We start from the raw sequence: 22580 nt of genomic DNA, 5'->3' as shown, positions 1-22580 counted from the left end.
TCTGTGTATGATCAACCGTGCCAGTATCTCCCGAGAGACCCGAAATGCAAACCTGGAGCTCTTTGTGACGGACCCGATCTGCTATGAGACCCCGTTGATCTGCTGTTCTGTTTATTGCCTCTCCATCCTCGTACGGTTTCGGAGCGTGATTCAGCCGGATCTCCTGTCCGTTCTAGTGTCGCCGGACTATCAGAGTATACAGGACGGATATTGGATCGATCAAAAGACATATCAGGCGGGTTGGTGGCCTATCGGGGTCAAAATGGCAATGAACTTCGTGACCTTTAACCAAGACTACAGCTATCTGGCTGTTGGTAAGCGCCCCTTGGAACTCTTCAAGCGCATGCGCACTTTCTAAGACTCCGTACTTCCTCTATCAGCGACCTCGAAGGGTTTTCGCATATTCACCACGGATCCTTTTGCGAAGAGTTATGAGACGAAAGAGGGAAATATTGCCATCATCGAGATGCTGTTCTCGACATCTCTTGTTGCGCTCATCCTCTCACCGCGTCGTCTTCAAATCACTAATACTAAGGTTGGTAGTTCATCCCTGGACAACTGTACATCTTGAGTGCGCTTATCCTTTTCGGCATATGTTGACGTTTTCTACTTGGCTATTTGCCTCATATAGCGCCAATCTACGATATGCGAGCTAACCTTCCCCACGACCGTGCTGGCGGTCAAATTGAACCGAAAACGACTCGTGATTGTCCTTGAAGATCAGATCTATCTTTACGACATCCAGACGATGAAATTGCTCTACACCATCCAGACGTCGCCCAACCCCAACGGTAAGCGATGTAATCCGCTCCTGCCATTGCTCGAGCGTTTTTCTAATGCCAGACAGCTATCTGCGCGCTATCACCGTCCTCTGATAATTGTTATCTCGCATACCCTCTTCCACAAAAGGCGCCGCCTTCTTCGTTCAATCCGCCGTCTCATACTCCTCCGGGGAATACTCATGTATCGCCGACGAGCGGAGAGGTTCTGATATTCGATACTTTAAAACTGGAGGCCATTAATGTCATTGAAGCTCACCGATCTCCGCTGGCTTGCATCACGCTCAACAGCGATGGCACTCTGCTGGCCACCGCTTCCGACAAGGGAACCATAATCCGCGTCTTCTCCGTTCCTGACGGCCACAAGCTCTACCAATTCCGACGCGGTTCGATGCCATCGAGAATTTTCAGTATGTCGTTCAATACCACATCGACCCTGCTTTGCGTCTCCTCGTCTACAGAGACAATACACCTTTTCAAGTTGAGCCATCCAACATCATCGCCAGATGCCTCCCCTTCGTCTTCCTCACCTGTAGGTCGTGACAGGTCCCTCAGTCAAAGCTCCTCCGGTTATTCGCCTGACCGCGGCGACCTGACAGGAGACATTGGCTCATCGGATTTCCCCGCCCGGAAACACAATGGAACTCTTATGGGTATGATCAGACGGACCTCGCAAAATGTTGGCAGTACTGTCGCTGCCAAGGTGGGGGGTTACCTTCCGAAAGGAGTCAGCGAAATGTGGGAGCCGACCCGCGATTTTGCTTGGTTCAAACTGCCAAAGCCAAACCAGACTTCTGGTGGTGGCGGAAACAATGGCCCTCTCCGTAGCGTGGTTGCTATGAGTAGCAACACACCTCAGGTCATGGTGGTTACCAGCGACGGTAATTTCTATGTCTTCAGCATCGACCTCTCGAAGGGCGGCGAGGGTACGCTGACAAAACAGTACTCGTGAGTTTACCAGTCCCAACAATTTAGCCTCCAAACGTGATATTGACCAGTGCTACAGGGTGCTCGAGTCGAACGACCGCCTGGGATACTCTGTAACGGATTACTAAATCTCCTCCATTTGATACCACTCTTTTAGCGGCAGTTCATCTCCATTTCCCTATATATTGATTTTCAAGCGGCGGCTGTCAGTCTGTGCTCTCCTTTCTCTTTCTCTTTTTGGCGTTAGATACACCCAAAGCCTTTCCCCAGTAAAGGAACAACCCTGATTTTTTATGACGCACTTTTTAGCCCTTAGACAGTTGCCGATGATTTTATGCACCACACTTCATGATATACTTCAATTCAGCTCAAATCGGGCCCTCCACTTGCAGCAATCGATATCACTATCGTATGTCACTCATACTACTCCCAAAGCAACCCCTGCGTGCTATTTCTCCAATGTAGTACAGTGTTATACATCCACTATATCTAATGGTTGACCATTTGAGGACCTTGTATAGAAGTCACATGACATAGGGCGGTGCTGAGAATGAAAATTATCTCCGAAGAATGACTCGGCTAAGTCTCGCAAAAATACAAATTCATACGCAGGGTTCAAGAATTGAGTTCCTGATCACTAGTTCAACATCATCGCAAATGCTCAGATATTGTTGAGGCAGTCAGCATCTGCCGAAGTGGCAGGACAATATGAATTCCGACGATTCAACAGGAGATCAGACTACAGACGAACATGTCAAGAAGCCCACAAACCGCTCGCGGGAACATAGGCGTCGAACAAAGAGCTCAAATCCCCTCCGAAGAGGCATACAGGATTTCGTAACAAGACAAATCCCCTCAGACGACCTTGCCAGACATGGTCTAACTCTAGAGAACCTGGAATCAGCACTTCCAAAACGGTTCACAGTGTATGAACCACTGCTGCTGCTGCCAGTGAACGCCCTCAGCGATCCTCCAGCTTGGGGCTCGCTTTACGCCAGCTTAGATAGCCAAAAGCGGAGATTTCTCTTTGAGTCAATTGCTACGGCATTCGGGCGGATGGGCGTTACACATATTGCTATGAATGCGCCTATCGCGCCTACAAACACTCAGGGAGGAGAGAACAGGATGCGCAGCCCTGCGGGACTGGTTCCTCTTTACGGAGACTTTGGCGGGGCGCCACGCGGGGATGGCGAGAATGCGCAGCCGACGCGGGAAGACTTGCAGCGTGCATTCTGGGTGCAAACTATGCAGAATCAAGGGATTGTGCAGATCTGGGCGCCGCTTTACACGATGTTTTCTCGAGGGAACATCACAGAGAAGGCTCGGATTCTGGGTCAAGGATCTGTGTTTGAAGGGCTTGATGAAAGTACCCTTGGAGAAAACATCGACGGCATCAGCGTGGTTGACATGTATGCGGGGATTGGGTACTTTGTCTTCTCGTATCTGAAAAAGGGGGTGAAGAGGGTCTGGGGATGGGAGATCAACGGATGGTCAGTCGAGGGTTTGAGGAGAGGTTGTGCAGAGAATGGCTGGGCGTGTAAAGTGGTTCAAGTTGGGAATGATGGAACATTGAGTGAACCGATTCCAGATCTGATTGATCGTCTTCAAGATACAGACAGAGTGATCTTGTTCCATGGGGACAACAAATTCGCCGCTCGCGTTATGAGTGAAATCAGAGGGCGCATGGAGAGCCGAGATGCATGGAATAGAATTCGACATGTCAACCTAGGCCTCCTTCCTTCATCCAGCGCTGCCTGGGGTGACGCTTGTGCAATAATCGATCTACAGCTGGGAGGCTGGATACATGTGCATGAGAACGTGGATGTGCAACATATTGATGCGAAGAAGCAGGAAATCATCACTGAGATTGGCAGATTGAGAGCACTAGCCTCTCCAAGTGCTGTTCAGCAGCCTATTGAATGCCATCATATCGAGCATGTCAAGACATATGCACCAGGCGTTATGCATTGCGTCTTCGACATCAAGTTGCCTGCGTCTGGAGAGGCACCTTCTACGAGACTCGAGCTGAGCCGGATATCGAAGCAGTCTCAATCCTGAAATCAGACGTTACGACGAGAGAGTGGCTACCGCGCTTCATGAGAACGAAATTCTCGCTCACCCGTGAGTTCCAAAATGAAGAGGATGGATTTCACCTGCTCATGTCGTGTAACCGACCCGCGGACTCTCTGATAACATGCACATATATACAACACAACAGATATCAAACTGTACATCTCTATGTTCGTCTGAGAAATTTCTGTGGAATGTTCGCCTCGACGATTGCCATCCGTTCCAGTTGTTCAAGTCTCTCTGCGGCATCTTCTTCCTCGTCATGTCTTCGGAAATGCTCGATATCTTCCGGATGGTTGAGATCTTCTAGCTTGGCGTCCTCCCCGTGAAATTTCTCGAAATGATGGATTTCATACTCGTACTCAATGTCACCATGATGTCCAGGACCGAATCCGAGATCGGGTAACCGTTTACCGGCTGAGATGAGACGCATCCAGTTGTCGCGAGTGATAACCCCTGAATTCCCTGAGTCGAAAAGGGCAAACACTTCGCGAAGCGCCTGTTGCTTGCGCTCCTCGGTCACCCCAGAATTTGAATCGTCGTCCATGCCATATGTCTTTCGGACTTCATCAGGGGTCCATGCGCCGGAGGAATCGTAGTCGTGGAGGGTGAAAAAAGAACCAGCGTCGAAGGAATCGATGTGGTGTTCCTCTGTCGAAGAAATTGTCAATGGCTATTCCAAATGGAGTAATGACGACTTAGAGAGCTACCTTGCATATGGCGAGTCGCCCAGTCTGAGGAAGGGTTCTGCTCGCTCGCATGCGATCCATGAGCACTGGCGAAGCTGTTGCTTAACGCCAGCAGCGCAGTAGCAAGGCCAATGGAGCGGACAAGCATTGTCGACAAAGCTGCTTGAATGACAATCCCAAACACAAGATATACAAATCCCAGATATTTACAGATCAGAATGTATCCAGTATTAAAATGGTAAATAATGATAAATGAGACAAGAAACAGGACAATGGCTTGTCCACATCTCCTCAACTACTGGGCTGTTTGCAGTGTTTGTATCCGGGCCGTCATCTTTTTTCCGGCTCGAGGAAAGAAATCCACATACATCGTCCCATCGCCAGGATCTTGGACTCACCATCGACTATCTTGGCCCGCGCTATTATCAGAGGCATTGAGCTGGGAATGCATCTCGGTTGACGTCGACTTGACACCCGTATGCTTTATGCGAACGAGTTCCGCTTAGAAATGCCACGATAATGCAAGGTCTATGGTCCCGCGTTGCTCCGACGCAGTCGACCTGTCGATGCGTTCCCTGTCTCAGTACCAGCACACCCGGGATAACGTCCCGAGCAGCAACCGCAGCAAGCAAAAGACGCCTTCGCATAGGGAATTCGGTCACGGCGCTGTACACCAGTATCTTTGCTGCTGCAGCTTTGGCAGATGCTCGGGCCAAGGACAAGCGCCGACATGAGTGGGCCGAGAAGATCGCAGCCGTGAAGGAGGAGGTGAACGAATTGGTGGATGAAGAACGTCGACTATTAGAAGCCATTCAGGCTCGGAGGTCGCGTACACTGTCACAAGGAGCTTTACAAAGCCGATCATTTACGACCTGGAGATCGATACCGACGCCCAGAAGCGACCACTGGCTCCGAAGGAATCCTCCACGTCGTTTGGTCCACGCAGCACAAGGCCCTGATCTTGAGGAGGACGAGGACTTAATTTTCGAAAACAATGAGTTCGAGGAAGGCACTCAAGGAAAACTCCAGGACATGGTTGAGGACGATGGAGATTTGGATGACGACAAATCACTGTGGGAAGATGGTTTCTTCCCTGAAGATGTGGTCGTTCCGAAGTGGCTATCAGACAATATAATTCGACAGAAGGCCATCCGGAAACTTGCAGTGAAGCAACTAGCGATACGACTTTTGCTTCGCGAGTCAATCGCACACAGTTACTCGGGTGTTGCGATGGACCACAAAGCCGACTTTGAGATGCCCCAACTTAATTTCGCAGAATTGTTGTCTGAACTGAACAAAATTCGACGCAGGATTCGCCTTCTGAAAATCAATGAGAGTGCATACTATGACGATCTGGCACATGATCTCCGCGTGCGGCCGACCCAGCAGCTGAAAATGGAGCGTTCAAAACTCGACGATGAAGCAGCACGAGATGTCGCGTTGTTTCTCAGAAACAAAATGTCGCTGCAGGAATTGCTTCTGCGATTAGCGAACAATCTACTTCGATCCTCGGATCCTGATCGACCGTATTTCATGAAGCTAATGATATTAGCTTTCACCAGGTCCATGCAAAACGATCTTACGGACCTGGTGCTCAAGACGTTGTTGCCGCACAAGTTTCCATTGAACTCCTCTCTCATCATTTCAATTTTGACCTATTACAAAAAATCTAAAAACCTCAAGGCGTTTGACTCGTTCCTGAAAGTGCTTCGGGGTGAAGGCTACCCGGTGGATCTGGGCAAATTGAGTTATTACAAAAAGATGGTTGTCAATGGCGTGGAAATAACTGTTCCCCCCGTGGCCAGTGCTAATCCTGTCATCTATACGACGTTGATCACGGCAGCTTTGCGCTTCGAACAAACGGATCGAGCTGATGCCTGGCTTCAGGCCGGGAGGAAACACGGCTTCACAGACGATTTTTCGACCCTGTACGCCTATTTGAAGTATTATGCCAAAAGGTCTGACTGGGAAAACGGGTTGTGTACTCTCAGGAGATCTCTTGCCTTCCTAACTTGTTCAACGCTACACTCCGATCGGCATATCGAGAGACTGATTGTGCACATGGTGCAGCTTTGTGACTGGTGTGGAAAATGGGACTTATCCGATGCTATGATCTCAGCCGCAATCGACAGCGGCTTCGACTGGAGTTCTGCGACCAAAAATCAACAAGACATCCAATTTGGCCGAGATCCTCGCCTCCATTATTGGCAGAAGAGGGTCGATCAAACGACAATAGAGAAACGAAGTAGGCCTGTATGGGAAAAGACTTTTGCCTTTGCCAAGCTATTTGGGGAGCAATTAGAGGATCTCGTCATATCCGAGGAACAGGATCCCGCCGCCCACTGGCAGAGGATGGTTGCCCTGCATTCTCGGGAAGTGTTGTCAGCTATGTCTGGCCCTCTCCGTAAACTCAAAGACCCAAAACAGACCGATCCGGCTCCTCAGCCGATCCTCAGTCCTGGCAATACCCAATTTGATGAGCATGTCGGTTCCGACTCTCTTGAAGAATACAAAATATCCGCTGCGGAGAAGACGCCGCTGGAGGAAATCAACTCTCTGAAATCGGAGGTGCAGCAATTGAAGCAAATGATGTCGCATCTACGTCCCAGGCCAAGCTGGCGGTTGAAACGTCAGGATCCCTCAACTGTGGCTTCCACCGGCGACGGCATAGACCATCCAGAGGAGGAACAATACAACATCAGAGCTCCACAACTCACTGAAAGTGGTGGATCTGAACCGGTGGTTACAGCGGAATGATCATTCATCGCACTGCGTTGCTTGTAATAAATACCTCGAATTACCTGTATAATATTATGTCGGATAGTTATAGGACTTGGAATGATGATGCCCTAACATCTGCTCCACCACTCATGATGGGTTCTTGAGTTATGAGTCGCAGAAATACTTCTACCAGACATTCCCATTATTAGAGTTTTCAAGCAGTTGTACTCTCTCTACAATCATCAGGGGGCATATAATGACGTCTAGGATTCGAATACCGCCAATTATACATACATGTCAGGCAAGTCTACTCTAGAATGACTGAAGTGAAGACGTCGCCATGAAATAAAAGAAATGGGGAATCTATTTTATTCTCGAAACCAGGATAATCTATCGTCTCCTTGCAGAGTCTCCGCGCATCTTCTCTTTGCGCGAAAGTCTCTCTGCGGCGCGCAGCAAGGAAGATCGGATCTCGCCCTTAGCGAAGGTTGAGATATCGTAGTATGTGGGAGCGATATCCTAGAAAAAGGCTGTTAGTACATCCTCGTTCAATGATAGTGGGACGGGGACGACATACAAGGAGCCATTCGGGCTTGACAGCAGTCACAGTCCGAATGTAATTCTTAGTGGTGAGGACGAATTCGTTATAGAGGACCCACTCGGCATCATAGCTGAGGACGGTTGACGGGTGCAGAAGAACACTCTGGTGGTCCTTGACGGTCGTGTAGACACTCTTTCCCTGTGGTTCCTTCTTCGCGACCTGCATGAAGAATCCCGCGCACAGCGCACGCCGGATGTTCTCGTAGTATTTCTTGTCTTCGAAAGGAGTCGAAATCATTTCCAGCTCCTCGCGCTCCATGATCCTCAGGAGCTGCATACGAACGTTGTCTGCCGATTGAAGAGATCTGAGGGAGAGGTAATGATCGTGACACCACTGCTTTGGATTCTCCTGGGCCTCTGCGCTCTTGAAGGCATGATAGGCGTTCAAAAGAGTGAGATGGTCACCATCGGGATGAGCAAAGAGGTTCTTCATCTCGTCGGCACGCTTTCTCTGAGAGGCGGGCCGCACGAAAATCTGAGGAACTGAAAGCAGAGCTGTGATTGACAGGATCTCATTGGAGCAGTAGAACTCGGGAGAGCTGATCAGCATGACGGCAAGCGCGGGGTCAAGAGGGAACTCGGAGGCAAGGCGGCCCAGCGGTGTCAGATTGCCGTCGTCATCAAGGCAAGCCAAATAATTCAACTCTTCCAGAGCTCTCATGAGTGTCTCAGGGGCGGGAGGATCCATCAGATCAAAATGAACGAGATCATCGATTCCGAGCTTCTTCAATTCTAGCACAGTCGAAGAAAGGTTAGATCGGAGAATCTCGGGATAGGTCTGATCAATCAACTCCTTCTTGAAGGCACCTTCCGTATAGAGACGGAAGCATTTTCCGGGCCGCGTACGACCCGCACGACCAGCTCTTTGTTGAGCGGAAGCCTTGGAGATGGGAGACACGAGAAGTGACTCGACACGAATTCGGGGGTTGTAGATCTTCTGCTTCGAGAATCCCGGGTCCACCACGTACACGATTCCGTCGATGGTAAGAGATGTTTCCGCAATGTTTGTCGAAACAATCACCTTACGACCGGGACGACCACCCGGTCTGCGAGGGGGAGGAGCGGGCTCGAAGATACGCTGCTGCATGTGCGGAGGCAGACTGCCGTAAAGCGGATAGACTTTCAGGGGACCAGCGTCGGCTTCTCTCACCATCTCGTCCGCCTCGAGCGATATCTTGCGCGCAGCATCTTCGATTTCTTCCTCACCGGTCAGGAACAGAAGGACATCACCATCGGGCTCTGTGGCGTGGATTTGGAGGACCGTGCGAATGGCTGCTTCCACGTAATCTTGCTCCGGTTCGGGAGTATAGAAGATTTCGACGGGATGAGTACGACCGGGAACGGCAAGTAGAGGAGCGTCGTTGAAATACCGCTGGAACTTTTGCGCATCCAGGGTGGCGGACATGATAATGATCTTCAGATCGGGCCGACGCTGCACAACTTCTTTGAGAAGACCCATAAGGACATCGGTAGCCATGGTTCTTTCGTGGGCTTCGTCAAGAATGATTGTGCTGTAGCGTGTAAGGTCATGATCATGCATAGCTTCTCTCAGAAGCATACCATCTGTCATATATTTCAGGCAGGTCTTGGAACTCGTCATGTCCTCGAAACGGATACTGTAACCAACTTCCTCTCCAAGCTTAACATCCAACTCAGCAGCCACACGCTGAGCAACGGACATGGCAGCGACTCGACGAGGTTGGGTACAAGCGACCATTTTGCGCTGGGTTTGCGGTAGATCATCGAACAAGACGAACTGGGGAATCTGCGTAGTCTTTCCGGAACCAGTCTCACCGACGAAGACTAGAATCTGGGACTGCTGGTAAAGCTGCAAAAATTCATCTCTTGAACATAATCGTCTGTTAATTTATAACCAAAAATTCCTCACCGGAGTTTGAACGGGCTTACCTCTGTTGGTGCACTGGAAGGTCACGACGAGTCTGCAAGATAGAGAAGTACTTGCTGGAGAAAGGTTGGCCGGTAAATGGATTGATCTCCCCATCCTCTATCTCCTTTGCCAGAGCTGCTGTCGTCTGATGCCTCTTCAACTTCGCGAAAGCAGAATTCGTCCCTGATGAACTCGAGTCGCCGTTGGTAGACGCATCCGCATACATATGAGCCAGGTAAGGATTGTCCCTGGGATCCGTCTCTGTCTTGTCCATCTTCTGACGCTTAGCACGCGAGCGACCTTCAGAGTCCGAGCGCGAATCGACCATGGCGGTATATGTTCTGCAAAAGAGTGGAGTTGCGATAGTGAGTGAGATCGCCTCTGCGGACGAATTCAATCATAATCTTACTTTGAATTATCGGGCGGCAGAATAATTTTGGCGACGGCTGAAGGAAAAAATGAGTCTAACCCAGGTAGGCAAGTGCGCCGCCACTTTGGCGCCTTTTGTCAGTCCTCTCACCGCCTGGAGATTCTGCCACACCCCTCCCCACAGAAAGGCAGGGGGATTGCCGTATCTGTTTTGGAGCTGCCTATCTAGCGCTTGGACAATAATATTAATACCTGGCTGCAGCTCTCAGAAGCGAGGAGGCTCCTTGACTGTTCGACTGGCCCCTATCGCTTGTTCCCTCATCGCGTATATGTGCATCTGAAGTCGCATTGGGAGAAACCTGCTCTACTTGTCAATTGATCTGAAATGCGGGACTAATCTTCTAGGCATATATTTGCTTAAGATCGACAATCATCTCAACCCTCGACAACTCGTCGATTGATCTTCACAAAATCACCCTTCTCCTAGGAAATTCTAGAACGCGCTGTTCTGTATAGTTTGCGAATATGGATCCAGAAGATTTGGCCCCCGCATTTTGCGTTGGTCAACATGAAAGCAACCGTACCATACCCATCACCGCGGAGATTGTGCAGTCGGCACACGAGAGTAACGTACGTACCCATCGATCTGCAAGACACCTGAATTGTCTGACCTGCTGATTCTTCGGCGTTAGTATGATATGCTTACGACGCCGATAACCACTCCTCACTTTCACTCTCGAGTCCTAAGTCTGCTCTCTGGTCACTTGTCTAAGTTGCAGGCAGTATCGTCTGATCCCAATGGTACTCTGGCGACAACTGCGAATACGAGACCTGTGGTCATCCCTCCACTTGGCCCGTCAGACAGTCATCTCACTCCGAACCAAACGATGAGCCAGTTGATGGGTGTCACTAGCCCTTGGATTGACCTTTGTTCCCCCGATCCATTGATTGCAGATATCTCCCGTCAAGTTCTTATGTTAGAAGTGGCATATGCAGCTTTCTGCGGCATTGGATATCTCCTGATCCCGGGCCCGAAGCTCCACCATGGAAATATGCACTCAGAAGGCCTGATTTTCTACGCGAGGGCAGTCCAAGATGCCGTTAATCTTGGCCCATACATTCAGTTTCATATTTGGCTGAGAATTGTGGATAACCCAGATCTGGAAGTTGATAGTATGGGTGACCTCGCTCCTCTTGCCCGGAATGAGTTTCTCTGCGATTCCGATGATGCGCAGTCGCTCAAGGTGGACCTGTTTGGAACGTGGGATGCTTGGGACGTAATTAGAAGAACTTGTAAATATCACACGAGACTGTTCGTAGGTAAGAATTTATTTTTCGTTTTTGCAGCCCTTGATGCGTTCTTACGTGTGTGACTATTTCCGATTTGCCCTGTTGCTGAAACCTATACCGACAGCACTATCCTTACCAAAACAACTTCCTCCAATGTCCGTCCAGTCTCGCTGGCATTCCGAGCCTGTTCACCTGCTTACTATGGACGCCAATACTTTTATCAAGAACCAGAAGGGCTACCCTGTCCTATCGAAAGCGCACCAGGCATTGATTGCTAAATTCATGCGTCTTCGGACGCCCCCGTGGATTCTTCTCTGCGACGTTGGCCCTATTCCGGGAGTAGAGGAAAGTGAGGTGTCTGAGGCGGCTCAATCGAACCTGTCCAGCTCTGAATTTCCAAGTCTTTCGCAGGCCGCGGTCTCGAGTAAGAAGTTCATTGATCCGACACCTCACTTGTCATATATCAGAAATCTCCAGCAACGCCAACCGCCTCGCTCTGCGATCGAGAGATTTGGCATGGGTTATCAAGACTACCTTCAGGCGCCACTGCAGCCCTTGACGGTCAATCTGGAGAGCATCACATATGAAGTTTTTGAGAAAGATCCTATCAAGTATGAATGGTATGAGAGAGCCATTGCGAAAGCCCTCAGTGACTGGGCCGAGCAGAAGAAACCTACCTCTAATCCTGATGGTCGGGTAGTACTTGCTGTTGTGGGTGCTGGTAGAGGGCCGTTGGTGACGCGGGCAATCCGAGCAAGCGCTGAAACAGGCGTCGATATCGACCTTTGGGTTGTGGAGAAGAATCCTAACGCTTTTGTTCTTCTCCAACGTCACAATGAAGAACTCTGGGGCGGCAAGGCAACCCTTGTTCAGTCGGACATGCGGAGCTGGAAAGGTCCCCAAAGGGCGAAAGATTCCGGCTTACCCCTGGCCACAGTTGGGAAGTCTCTCGGTATTGAGGATTCGCTTCTCTATAAACCTGAACCAGATCAGGAAGGTAACACGCCGGCCCCCGAGTCTGTGAAGAGCATAGCATCGTCCGACCAGTCTTCTGGTCAAATTGATATTGTGGTGTCAGAGCTTCTCGGCTCCTTCGGGGACAATGAACTGTCGCCGGAATGTCTGGACGGTATCACTCATCTACTCAATCCTGTGCACGGCATATCCATTCCAACCTCATACACGGCTCATCTCACACCGATTTCGGCCCCTAAGCTGCATGCGGACGTTGTGAACCAGTCTATATCGAATCCAGCGGCTCCGGAGACGCCGTACGTTGTCATGCTGCATGCCATTGACTTTTTGTCCACAAATCAGCCGTCTGCCGGCACCATGTCAGGCGACAGCGGCAATAGCTATATCAGTAATACTCGATCTTCTATATCGACTCTCCCAGTGCCCGAGTCTTCGACTCCTTATGTGCAGACGGCGTGGTCGTTCTCGCATCCCAACAGAGATATCCCTCCTCAGTTGCCCTTTACATCCATCATCTCTAACTCACACAATGTTCGCCGGACGCGCCTGGCCTTTCCTACTCAGAATCGTGGCGTCTGTCACGGCCTGGCTGGTTACTTCGAGACTGTGCTCTATCAGGATGTGGAGCTATCAACAAACCCGGTCACGATGGACAGCAAGAGTGCTAACATGATCAGTTGGTTCCCCATATACTTTCCACTCAAGGTGAGAACTCATGCACGTCTTCTCCTAGAAATACTCGCACCTAACGATGGCTCCTAGACACCCCTCAATGTACCTGACAATGGGGAGATTGTTGTCACTATGACCAGGCAGACCGATGACCGCAAAGTTTGGTACGAGTGGATGGTCGAAGTGTTCGCTCTGGAACGCAGTGAAGATGCATCAGCAATTGAATTGCCCGTCATGAGCGGCGCACGGGCGGTGTCTCCAGCTACAGACGGTGCCAGCGCCAAAGACAATGGCACCACCAAGCCACAGAAAGCTGGAAAGCACAGCGGTTTCCGACGTGTGAGAGTTGGAATGAGTGATTTGCACTCGAGTATCAAGGAAGGGTGTCTGATGTAACAGGCATCACGTCACCTCCGATTCCCATGGCAATGTACGGTTGCTTCTGTGTCAGCAGACCTGAAGTGACTCGGCCTAAAATAGGGGCGTCTGTGAAGCAGAAAGCTAGCGGATCAAGGGGTCTAGGATATCTACAACCAGCGGGTGGTCTATCTACTGTCTACTAGGTATCTAGAAGCGGCTACCTTAAGACTAAATTCATTAGTTCCGCGGTCCTGGCTCGAGCTAATAAGAAGACCTACGCATTGAAACCTACGCATTGAGTGCATTTATTGTAAATGAAGGTTCTCCAGTCTCCAGGCTGTTGCCGGTTTGCCCTCATAGTCATAGGAGCTCGCAACCTCGCTTAGGTCAAGCCATCTCAAAATCCTCGAATTAAAGTCAGCACGCCATCCGCTAGACAGCACTTAAGGACCGAGCTCTCCTCGGAATACGACCCGTGCTAAAAGTGGAAACTCACTAAGGCACGGAGTAGTCTACAGTACTTCCGGAAATCGGTGTCACCACATAAGGAGTTACACTCTTTTCACTATTTCTCTAACCATAATGGCAGGCCCACTAGTCTGTACTAAGGAACTAGCCAGAATATCAATTTTTCCCATATATTACTGATACAGATATTTACGAAAGTATGTTACATACCCTGCGTGTCATTTGTGTATAGATGATACGATGGTAGCCAAAAGGGAATGCATAACTACACGCGCGGGTGCGCGATTCGACAGTTGCTTGCCATCGAGACGAACAACGGCCTTAGATTCAGCTCTTTGAATATCTCGTGCAGCCTGACGTGGAAAAAATATCGATTGCTTTAGAAAACTGGTCTAGGATTCCATATGTTGCATAATTAGATTTAGATAAAAATCAATAACCATTATCAAAAAGTCACACTCCCCAAGGCACATCTCACTCCAGTTTGTTCATCCAAGTAGGCAGATTTACCACTCCTGCCATTTCGTCAATCGTCTCATTCCACAACATCTTCTGTACCTTCTGCCCCTCCTTGCTCTTAACAAATTCGGACGGCTCCTCCACCGCCATATCCCTGAGGAGTCTCCCATGTGTCTCCGCCCCCGCAACGACCGCTGCATTCAGCGCAATCCACCCCGCTTGCTTTGGTGATCGAGCGCTGAGAGCTTTCATCACGTTCGTGGGTATGCGCATATAGATGGGGAGCACATCAGTCATCCCTGTGTCGACCAGGCCGGGACAGAAGCTGTTGATGATGACTTTTTCAGGGCGATAGTGCTTGACGAGTTCGAGCTGGAAGAGCACACAGAGGAGCTTACTATCTCCATATCGCTCCAACATGGAGAGGCCCTCGGCGGTGTTAAAGTGCTTGAGGAGCCCTTCTCCTTTCTGGAGGGGAAGCTTCTTGGCTAGACTAGTCTTCTCGTACATTCGACTACCGGTCCAAGTAACTCTCGTTGGCTTGTTGGTCTTGTTTGCAGTCGCTTCCAGCGTGGGCAGGAGAGCGAGTGTAAGCAGCACATTGGAGAGATAGTTGACTTGGATGTCCTTCTCATGCCCCGAACTTGCCGACTCTTTCGCTGCGGTACCAATCCCCGCATTCGCCATCAGCAGATGCAAATCTTGAAAGGCGAGCTGGTAGGCAGACACGAAGCGCTGCACGCTCGCGTAGTTCTCTGTATCGAGCTCCATAACTTTGATCGTGACATGAGGGTTGACCGCCTTCACAGCCGGATCAGAGAGCAGAGATACGCGGACAGTCTCGCCCTTTGACGTGTTGCGCACGGCCATGATGATATTTGAGACCTTGTAAAGGATAAGTTGGCGAGTAATCTCAAGCCCGATGCCTGCTGTTGCGCCGGTGACGATGGCTGTTTGCCCAGAGAGGTCGATACCGGAGGAAAGAGGGGGTACTGTTGGTTGGAAAAAAGGCATTGTGTGGTGTCCTTCGTACTTCGCGTAAATTGAATGTGTCTGGCCCTCAAAGGAAAGTTACATGAGCTTCCAAATGTGAACTTTGTCCTCTCCGACGAGAGGACTGCCGCCATCGCCCTTTATACTCCCCTTCAAATCATAAAGCGGGCTGAGTTCCTTCCGAGAACCGGTTCACTCTTCATTAATCTTCCGAATCCGCGCCACGAGGCTCCTCAACTTTACAAGTTAGTAATTGTTCACCCTTCAAGCCATGGCGTCCCCAGCACAGCGGGCCAAAGAATGTCCTTGACATCACACTATGGCTACTTTTTCTTCATTTCCCTCTTTCAGCCTGCAAGTGGCAAAACAAATTCAGCCACATCCTCATTTCTGTCGGTTGGTGGGAAGAATTAGTACCCATTCAGGCTTGATAGGGACGACAATACTATCAATCCAACCCGACTCCACATCGATCGAGGCGTGGAAACTTTAAATTAAAGCTCGCGCTTACGACCCTTTAAGGTTTAGCTTGGTGGCCAGGTATTTGGCGCTAGTCGGGTAATGGTAAGGCTGATGGAGCGGACATGGATAACTATCCGTGACGAGACACAATAACATCCACTTAGATGCTTCCACCACCATGAGCCGCCTCTCCTGCCGCCCGAGTCCCTGGGGCATCACCACTGGAGCAAAACAAGAAGAAGAAGCCCGACACCTTCGTCATGGTTAACGCGGGCAGGCGGTCTAAGTGCTGTTTCACGTGTCGTGAGCGGCGTGTGAAGGTGCGGTAACCCTTTGTGTTGCCAAGGTCCCTCTGGTTAACAGTGTCCTTCCCACTCTAGTGTGACTTGCAAAAGCCATACTGTCGGCGTTGTACGCAGGCGGGACGGCCGTGCCCTGGCTACCCCGAGGCCTGGGACGTCATGCTGCGCGTGCAGAACACATATGCCGAGAATAAAGTGCAGACGCGGGTCCAGAGAGTAAGAAGACAAAGAACGGAGCGGATCGAAAGAGAAAACACCACCATTCCACGAGCAGTCCACATCTCTGCCGAGGTGCACAGCTGGAATCGTTTCTACCGAGATTATGCTATTCACTCGGGCATCTCGCTCTTCAACGTTCTCCCCAGGTTTTATACGAGCAGCTCGTCGACATGTTTCCAGGAAGCTCTCCAGGCCGTGGCCTTAGTTAGCTCGGCTCGCCAGCTTCACCAGTCTGGATTGATGGTGCGGGCAAGGCAGCACTATGGCAAAGCGATTACGGCACTCAATGTCGCACTTAACGATCCTGTCCTAACTGCGGACGATTCGGTTCTCGTAACTCTGTTTCTGCTTTCACTATTCGAGGTAAGATATGTTTCGTTAGTTTTGCCCTCACCATTATATAGAAGAGAGCTCGATTGCCGTCAACAAGGCCCGTTCATGCTAAAGGCATGTAGATGATCATCCCAGAGTTCTTGATGAGTGGCCTGAAGGACCCGGTCTTCCGCTGTCATATCCACTTTGAAGGGGCACTGCTCTTACTTCGGTGGCGGGCTGAGCGGTCGCGGGATTCCGAACTAGATAAAAGCTTTTTAGCGTTCTTCAGTCATATCTGTGTGCGTATCAACCCCCGGGCCACGCACAGCCAACGTTCCACTGACGTCGGTATTCAGTTGATGAGTATGTTCCTCAATTATGAGCCCTCCTTCGATGCGAAATGGTTAGCTCTGGAAAAGTTTGCGGCTCCGTGGGTAAAAGGACCTCTTTTAGAGCCCATTCTTGCTCAGACGGTCGATTTCAAGAGGCGTGCGCACGCTCAGGTCACCATGAGCCACCGCCCATCTCGAATCGAGGTGATACAACTTATCAAGGATGGGACTGCGATTTGCGAAAATCTCAAAGCCACAGCAACCAGCGTCAAGTCCTCCTCGAACCCAGATCTGCCTTCACATCTACAGCCGACAGCCTTCAATAACATGTTCGAGGTCTCCACCAAAACGACTGAGGCCATTGCAAGGTGTCTATATCAAACCGTGAGGTACCATGTCGTTGAAATGGTCTCGAGCCTTGTGGCTTTTGTTGAGGACGGTGAGGGAACCCACCACAAACCTGATTATCAGTTTGACCCATCACTGGGGTCCATGATCCTCGAACAGGTGTGTGGGGAGATTTGCACCGTTCTGGGGCTCGACGGCGAGCATAATATGGCGGAAGACGAGATAGGAATGGCTTATCGGGCATATAGCATCTTCTGGCCTTTGGTCGTCTTGCTGTTCTCTTCTTTGGCGGGTGAGGAAAAGAGGGCATGGGTCCAAGAAAAGCTGCGATTGATCGGCGAGATAAGTGGGCTCGGCCTAGCAACATTTGCCGCTGGAAGTCATAACACGTTCCGTCCAGCTTAACTGTAAGCGCTATAGAAAATGATACAGATAGATGGGGTAGCAATCAAGGCCAGAAAATGCATTGTATATGGGATATCTTTCTACTACAGCTCTTCAATATCGAGACCTACGTTCTGAAGTGCTTCTTGCACTTTGTCCCTTGTTCCCACCTTGTCAACACGCCAGTCAAAAAAGTTATCAAACATCAAACACTTAACTCAGATTATCTGCGTAAGACTGCTAATGCTGCCGAATGAACGCCTTTAGCTCAGCAAAAAACTCTTCAATGGCGTTCAGGTCGGGCGAGTATGATGGTAAGTACACTAGTTTGAACCCCTTATCAAGGCACATTGGCTCAATCCTCTCGGAACGATGAAAGGGTGCATTATCCATGATGAGAACTGACTTTAGGGCGGGATATCTAGCTATGACAGGTAATAAACACAAGCCACGCTAATACAATAATCCGGTAATCTACGGTACATGGCGTAGGACCGGGAATATTATTTTGATCATTCCAAAAGTAGTTTAACACTTGGTCTGGCAAACGACGAAAGAGCGTAGGGGTTGACACTGATTTCCGGAAGTACTGTACATCTGCGCTACTGCTCCACGTCTCAAGTACGGAGTAAGCTCACCTGGAAGTAACCTACGTATACGAGTGGGATAAATTGATAAGCGGTGGCCGTACGGCGACGCCAGACAGTGTAAAGTGAGACGGAGGCTGGAAGCCTAGAACACTAAGTTAGACACAAATCACTCTGAAATCAAGTTCAATCCGGTCCATCACTCGAGTATCAACTATCTCAAGCTTGTAGATCTTCCTGAGCAAGGAGTAGCCAAGACTTGGATGGTGTGCATAGTCGCAGGCACTAGTCGTACTTGTGGGAAGAGAAAGTCTTGGAAGCCTTGGACGGTGTGCGTTGGCCGCATTAATGCCGAAATACGGAGTAAGAGCAATCCAGTCTCCAGTTTATCCAGATATCCAAGATGGCCGAAACAAGCTGTCGAACAGGGAAGCCGGATGTCGCAGTCTTGTGTACGGAGTACGGAGCGCGGCATGTGGGAGTGGGCTCCGGGCTCAGTGGGGGGATCAGAGCCTATAGCCACGAAAGAACTTAAGGGGCCCGCGGCCAGGTGTGGGCAACGTGGTTTCATTGGCTTCTGTGGTTGGCGCCGCTTGTTATCTCTACCTAAACTTTTGAATAATCAAGATCATTGCGATTAGATGTCGATTTCGATTATCCAGCACTTAGTTTGCCTAAGCTCCATGTACTGTTTTGGTCAAGGTAATTTACATCAAGCGAGGGGTCGTCAATAACTGCCAAGCCATTGATCTTCAGACTATTGTATAACGAGCATTGCCAACAATGAGGCTGGGCATAGTCGGTCATACCGAGACGAGACTATTGTGCCAAGCAGTACGCCCTAGATAAAAAGGAAGATGATCGTAGGATGAAGCTGATGAAGCTGATAAAGCTGATGGAGGGGGGCCGACTCCGTTGAGTCGATGTATTAAGGTACGTATTATAGATTACTATTATCCGCCACTGCCGTATGTAATGTAATCCAATGTAAGATACCTTAACTCCGCGGTTGCTTTGCCCCGATATTGCTCCTTATGGAGGTCCGAAGGCCCGTATTATTTACCAGACGGGAATTCATTGTCCGCGGAATCATTACAGAGGTATGATCACGACGAAAAAAAAAAAAAGCAACTTAACCTAAGGTACTTGCTTACCGTACATGCATAACCTTCATCCAACTGCATCATTGACCTGATTGCTGTCTTTCCTTGTTCAGGGCCTGCCTGCTTACTTGGACAGCCATAGCTCCCTTTATAATCTCCATGATTGCATGTGTTCTTTGTTCTTCGACCGTCACTTCGGAGGCCGTGGGTTGAAGTACCGCCAACACTACCTCCCTGCTACTCACTCTGACTTCTGCTATAATCCGAGCTCGATTTACTCGCTAGCTCTGTCTAAGCAGAGATAACCTTCTGGTTTCTGCTCTGCTGCATCCTCCTACCTGTCTTCACACCCTGCCTGCAATTTCTTTCTCGCCGTCCGCGATCCTCCCGCTTTTCTTCCTGCCCCTCTTATCAAGCTTGAAATGGTTCACTCGACAGGCGAAGAGCGCGCTGTACATCTGACACGGGAGGCTGTTGAGCTGGCAGACGCCGGCCACCGCGAGGTATACTTATTTCCCGTTATATCTAACGAATTGCTCTTCTATTTTTGTTGGCATCGTTGTGCCCTCTCACGGGTCCGCACCGTTTTTATTCTATTTCACAACTCTGTACATTACCCAAACTCCGCTAACTTTTTTGTCCTCTTCGCAGGCTGCCTCGCGAAATCTTCGAGAAGCTCTTTCCTTAGCACCAGAAAATCCAACCGTCAAAGCAGCCATTATCAAGATTCAACAAGAGGAGAATAATGGCCACTACCTGCTAAACCTGTGCCGCCGATATACCTCTGGAAAGGATGAGAGTGCGGGAAAGGATGCAGCTCTCTATCTCCGCACCGATGGTCTCAAACCTTCAGAGGAGGTGGCTTTGGAATGCGTCAAACTCATTCTAGCGCGGGAACCTTCTAGCCTATCTCAGCTGCAAGATGATATTATCTCGGGATTGGTACGCCAGAACGCCAGCGTGCGGCAATACTTTTCGGACCGGCTTCAGGTATCTGTCACGACTTTCTTTGATGAGATCTATGACCGGGGCGATGGGGCGGCAGTCTGTCTGGATACCGTGGTCTTGGATCATGCCGTGTGGCCATCCGAGGCTACGCGCCTGCACTGTGAAAGCGAACTCTTCCAGCTCTTCATCGCTAAGCTCATGGAATCGGGTCACGACTTGGATGGTCGGTCTTTGAAAGGTATTGCGCGCCTGCTCGCGGTCGATGCGGTCAAACTGCAGCATCTGGTTGATGACGAAGGACTGGATGTGATCCTTTCCTCCTTGGACATCCGACTTCCTCTCGAGGTGAGGAGCCAGGCAACTCTCGCGACAGTCAAGTACCTTGAAACTTCGAAGGAAACAGGGCAGGACCGTTTCTCGCGACTTCTTTCCACGAAAGTCAAGAATGCACGCAATGATGATCACATAGTTGCATTTTCCGCCCTCGCTGCCGTTTTCCCCGTGGTGCCAGATATCGCTGCTTCCCTGTTCCTGTCGGATAGTTTCATTAGCTCTCTCACGCCATTTACCGCGAGGAATATGAAGAGCCGGAACGTGGAAACGGCAATTCTGGAGTTGCTAAATGCAGCCTGCATAAACCAGGCCTGTCGGGATGCTGTTTCTAAGCACCTGTCCGATTGGCTCTCTCACCTTTTGACTAATGGGAACGATCAGAGCTCAGAATTGGCAGCGGTGATATTGGCGAAGGTTCGGGCTTCTGAGAAAGGAAATCCCACCACGTCCAACGGTAAAGGTTACGAGGAGGACGGCCAGACAGCGGAGCTGGTCAACCGCTTCAAGGAACAGATCTCGAAGCATAAAGACGAGAGTATTTCGAACGCAATCGAAGGTTTGGCCTATTCTTCCGTCAAGCCAGCCGTAAAGGAGCAGCTTGCGAAGGATTCTGCTTTCTTGAAAGACTTGATCAAGGTGCTGAAAGGCAGTATCGCCGACGCATCGGTGCTGTATGGTGGCCTGATGATCATTTTAAATCTCACCCAGTTTCTACCCTCGATGACAGAAGAACAGAAGAAGATGTCCCAACTCAAAGCATACGCAGACGCTTCGGGCGCGACAGCACGAGCTGGGCCGCATCCGCTCGACGACGACGAGCACGTCATCGCTCGTTGCAACGCGGTAGTTCAGGCCGGAGTCATGCCTCTTTTCATAGAATGCAGCAAGAGCGGTCTGCTGTCTGCCCAGGGGCTCGTGAGCAAAATCCTGCTCTCTTTGTCCCGAGACAGCAAATCTAGAGGAACTCTTGCGCAACAAGGCGCGGTTAAGCTACTTCTCAGCCTGGGGTCTGCTAGACAAGGCACGTCGGGCTCGATTTCTGACGAGGCGATGCAGAGCGCCTCTCATGCACTCGCCCGTATACTTATCTCTGTCAACCCGTCCCTCGTTTTCCCATCCTCCGGAATCCCTCAGATCACCTCAGCCGTTCGACCTCTGACCAGTCTGTTGACGACGCCTGAAGTAGGCACCTTGACTGCGGAACAGCCGCGCGATTTGCTACCTGTGTTTGAGGGCCTGCTCGCTCTAACAAATCTTGCATCCTACCCGGATCCGTCCGCAGCGGAGGCCATAGTGCGCCATGCATGGACAGTTGTGGAAGACCTCCTGCTCTCCAGCAGCCCTATGATTCAACGAGCATCATGTGAACTAGTTTGCAATTTGATGACGTGCGAGTCTGGCGTTGCGAAATTTGCTGATGGCTCCAAGCGGGCTGCTCAGCGGCTCCACATTCTTCTGGCGCTCACTGACACCGATGACCTGGAGACACGCAGAGCTGCCGGTGGTGCACTAGCTATGCTTACCGAGCTTGATGCTGCTATTGCGGGCATCCTCGAACGGCCGCGTGGCGTGGAGCTACTTCTGGGACTTTGTAAAGAAGACGACGAAGGGCTTGTGCATCGGGGCGTTGCGTGTATTCGGAATCTGACCTGTGTGGCAACTGGCGACATCTCTAAGCGCGCGAAAGAAATGGTGGAGAAGTGCGGAGGGGTCGATATCCTGACCAGTGTGCTGAAGAAGACGTCGAACCCGGCGGTACTCCAGACTGGAGTAGAAGCTTTGAAACCTCTAGTCGAGAGCAAATAGGCCTCGTCACAATGTTTGTCTGAAGCGAATGGTTTTTTCTCGGCAACGTATTGAAGGCAGTGGAGTTACTGGGATATAAGGAGGGGCCATCTGTATGGCGAGGTTTTAATGGTTGTGTCTGCCGAGGTTTGATTCCAGCATTTTCTGAGCCACTCGTGTGATTCCCTACCTCGTTTTCTTC

General features: G+C 50.3%; 9 protein-coding genes across 9 annotated transcripts; 6 read left to right on the top strand and 3 right to left on the bottom strand.

Moving 5' to 3' along the window:
• Positions 1 to 262: 262 nt before the first annotated feature.
• Asppvi_004977 (phosphoinositide binding protein ATG18) lies at positions 263 to 1834 on the top strand (the record flags this gene model as incomplete). The annotated part of the gene is made up of 5 exons (XM_043300916.1): positions 263 to 314; positions 381 to 535; positions 632 to 791; positions 848 to 1727; positions 1786 to 1834. 5 exons carry the CDS (start codon positions 263 to 265, stop codon positions 1832 to 1834), a joined length of 1296 nt encoding a protein of 431 aa, XP_043156851.1.
• A 580-nt stretch (positions 1835 to 2414) lies between these two features.
• On the top strand, positions 2415 to 3764 carry Asppvi_004976 (tRNA(Phe) (4-demethylwyosine(37)-C(7)) aminocarboxypropyltransferase; the record flags this gene model as incomplete). Its single annotated transcript, XM_043300915.1, has 1 exon — positions 2415 to 3764. The coding sequence occupies one exon, from the start codon at positions 2415 to 2417 to the stop codon at positions 3762 to 3764; it is 1350 nt and encodes a 449-aa protein (XP_043156850.1).
• Positions 3765 to 3942: 178 nt separating this feature from the next.
• Positions 3943 to 4613, bottom strand: Asppvi_004975 (nucleobindin SSP120; the record flags this gene model as incomplete). Its single annotated transcript, XM_043300914.1, has 2 exons — positions 3943 to 4427; positions 4487 to 4613. 2 exons carry the CDS (start codon positions 4611 to 4613, stop codon positions 3943 to 3945), a joined length of 612 nt encoding a protein of 203 aa, XP_043156849.1.
• A 371-nt stretch (positions 4614 to 4984) lies between these two features.
• Asppvi_004974 (uncharacterized protein) lies at positions 4985 to 7222 on the top strand (the record flags this gene model as incomplete). Its single annotated transcript, XM_043300913.1, has 1 exon — positions 4985 to 7222. One exon carries the CDS (start codon positions 4985 to 4987, stop codon positions 7220 to 7222), a length of 2238 nt encoding a protein of 745 aa, XP_043156848.1.
• A 354-nt stretch (positions 7223 to 7576) lies between these two features.
• Positions 7577 to 10002, bottom strand: Asppvi_004973 (DEAH-box ATP-dependent RNA helicase PRP43; the record flags this gene model as incomplete). Its single annotated transcript, XM_043300912.1, has 3 exons — positions 7577 to 7705; positions 7764 to 9630; positions 9695 to 10002. The coding sequence occupies 3 exons, from the start codon at positions 10000 to 10002 to the stop codon at positions 7577 to 7579; spliced, it is 2304 nt and encodes a 767-aa protein (XP_043156847.1).
• Positions 10003 to 10568: 566 nt separating this feature from the next.
• On the top strand, positions 10569 to 13376 carry Asppvi_004972 (protein arginine N-methyltransferase; the record flags this gene model as incomplete). Its single annotated transcript, XM_043300911.1, has 4 exons — positions 10569 to 10673; positions 10736 to 11363; positions 11458 to 13013; positions 13071 to 13376. The coding sequence occupies 4 exons, from the start codon at positions 10569 to 10571 to the stop codon at positions 13374 to 13376; spliced, it is 2595 nt and encodes an 864-aa protein (XP_043156846.1).
• A 906-nt stretch (positions 13377 to 14282) lies between these two features.
• Asppvi_004971 (uncharacterized protein) lies at positions 14283 to 15281 on the bottom strand (the record flags this gene model as incomplete). Its single annotated transcript, XM_043300910.1, has 1 exon — positions 14283 to 15281. The coding sequence occupies one exon, from the start codon at positions 15279 to 15281 to the stop codon at positions 14283 to 14285; it is 999 nt and encodes a 332-aa protein (XP_043156845.1).
• Positions 15282 to 16183: 902 nt separating this feature from the next.
• Positions 16184 to 17643, top strand: Asppvi_004970 (uncharacterized protein; the record flags this gene model as incomplete). The annotated part of the gene is made up of 2 exons (XM_043300909.1): positions 16184 to 16606; positions 16699 to 17643. The coding sequence occupies 2 exons, from the start codon at positions 16184 to 16186 to the stop codon at positions 17641 to 17643; spliced, it is 1368 nt and encodes a 455-aa protein (XP_043156844.1).
• Positions 17644 to 19734: 2091 nt separating this feature from the next.
• Asppvi_004969 (UNC45-central domain-containing protein) lies at positions 19735 to 22399 on the top strand (the record flags this gene model as incomplete). Its single annotated transcript, XM_043300908.1, has 2 exons — positions 19735 to 19815; positions 19964 to 22399. The coding sequence occupies 2 exons, from the start codon at positions 19735 to 19737 to the stop codon at positions 22397 to 22399; spliced, it is 2517 nt and encodes an 838-aa protein (XP_043156843.1).
• Positions 22400 to 22580: the final 181 nt, after the last annotated feature.

Source organism: Aspergillus pseudoviridinutans, assembly GCF_018340605.1.
Source record: "Aspergillus pseudoviridinutans IFM 55266 DNA, scaffold_3, whole genome shotgun sequence".
Lineage (NCBI taxonomy): Eukaryota > Fungi > Ascomycota > Eurotiomycetes > Eurotiales > Aspergillaceae > Aspergillus > Aspergillus pseudoviridinutans.
The sequence above is the reverse complement of the archived record's forward strand: the minus strand, read 5'-3'. Positions and strand labels throughout refer to the sequence as shown.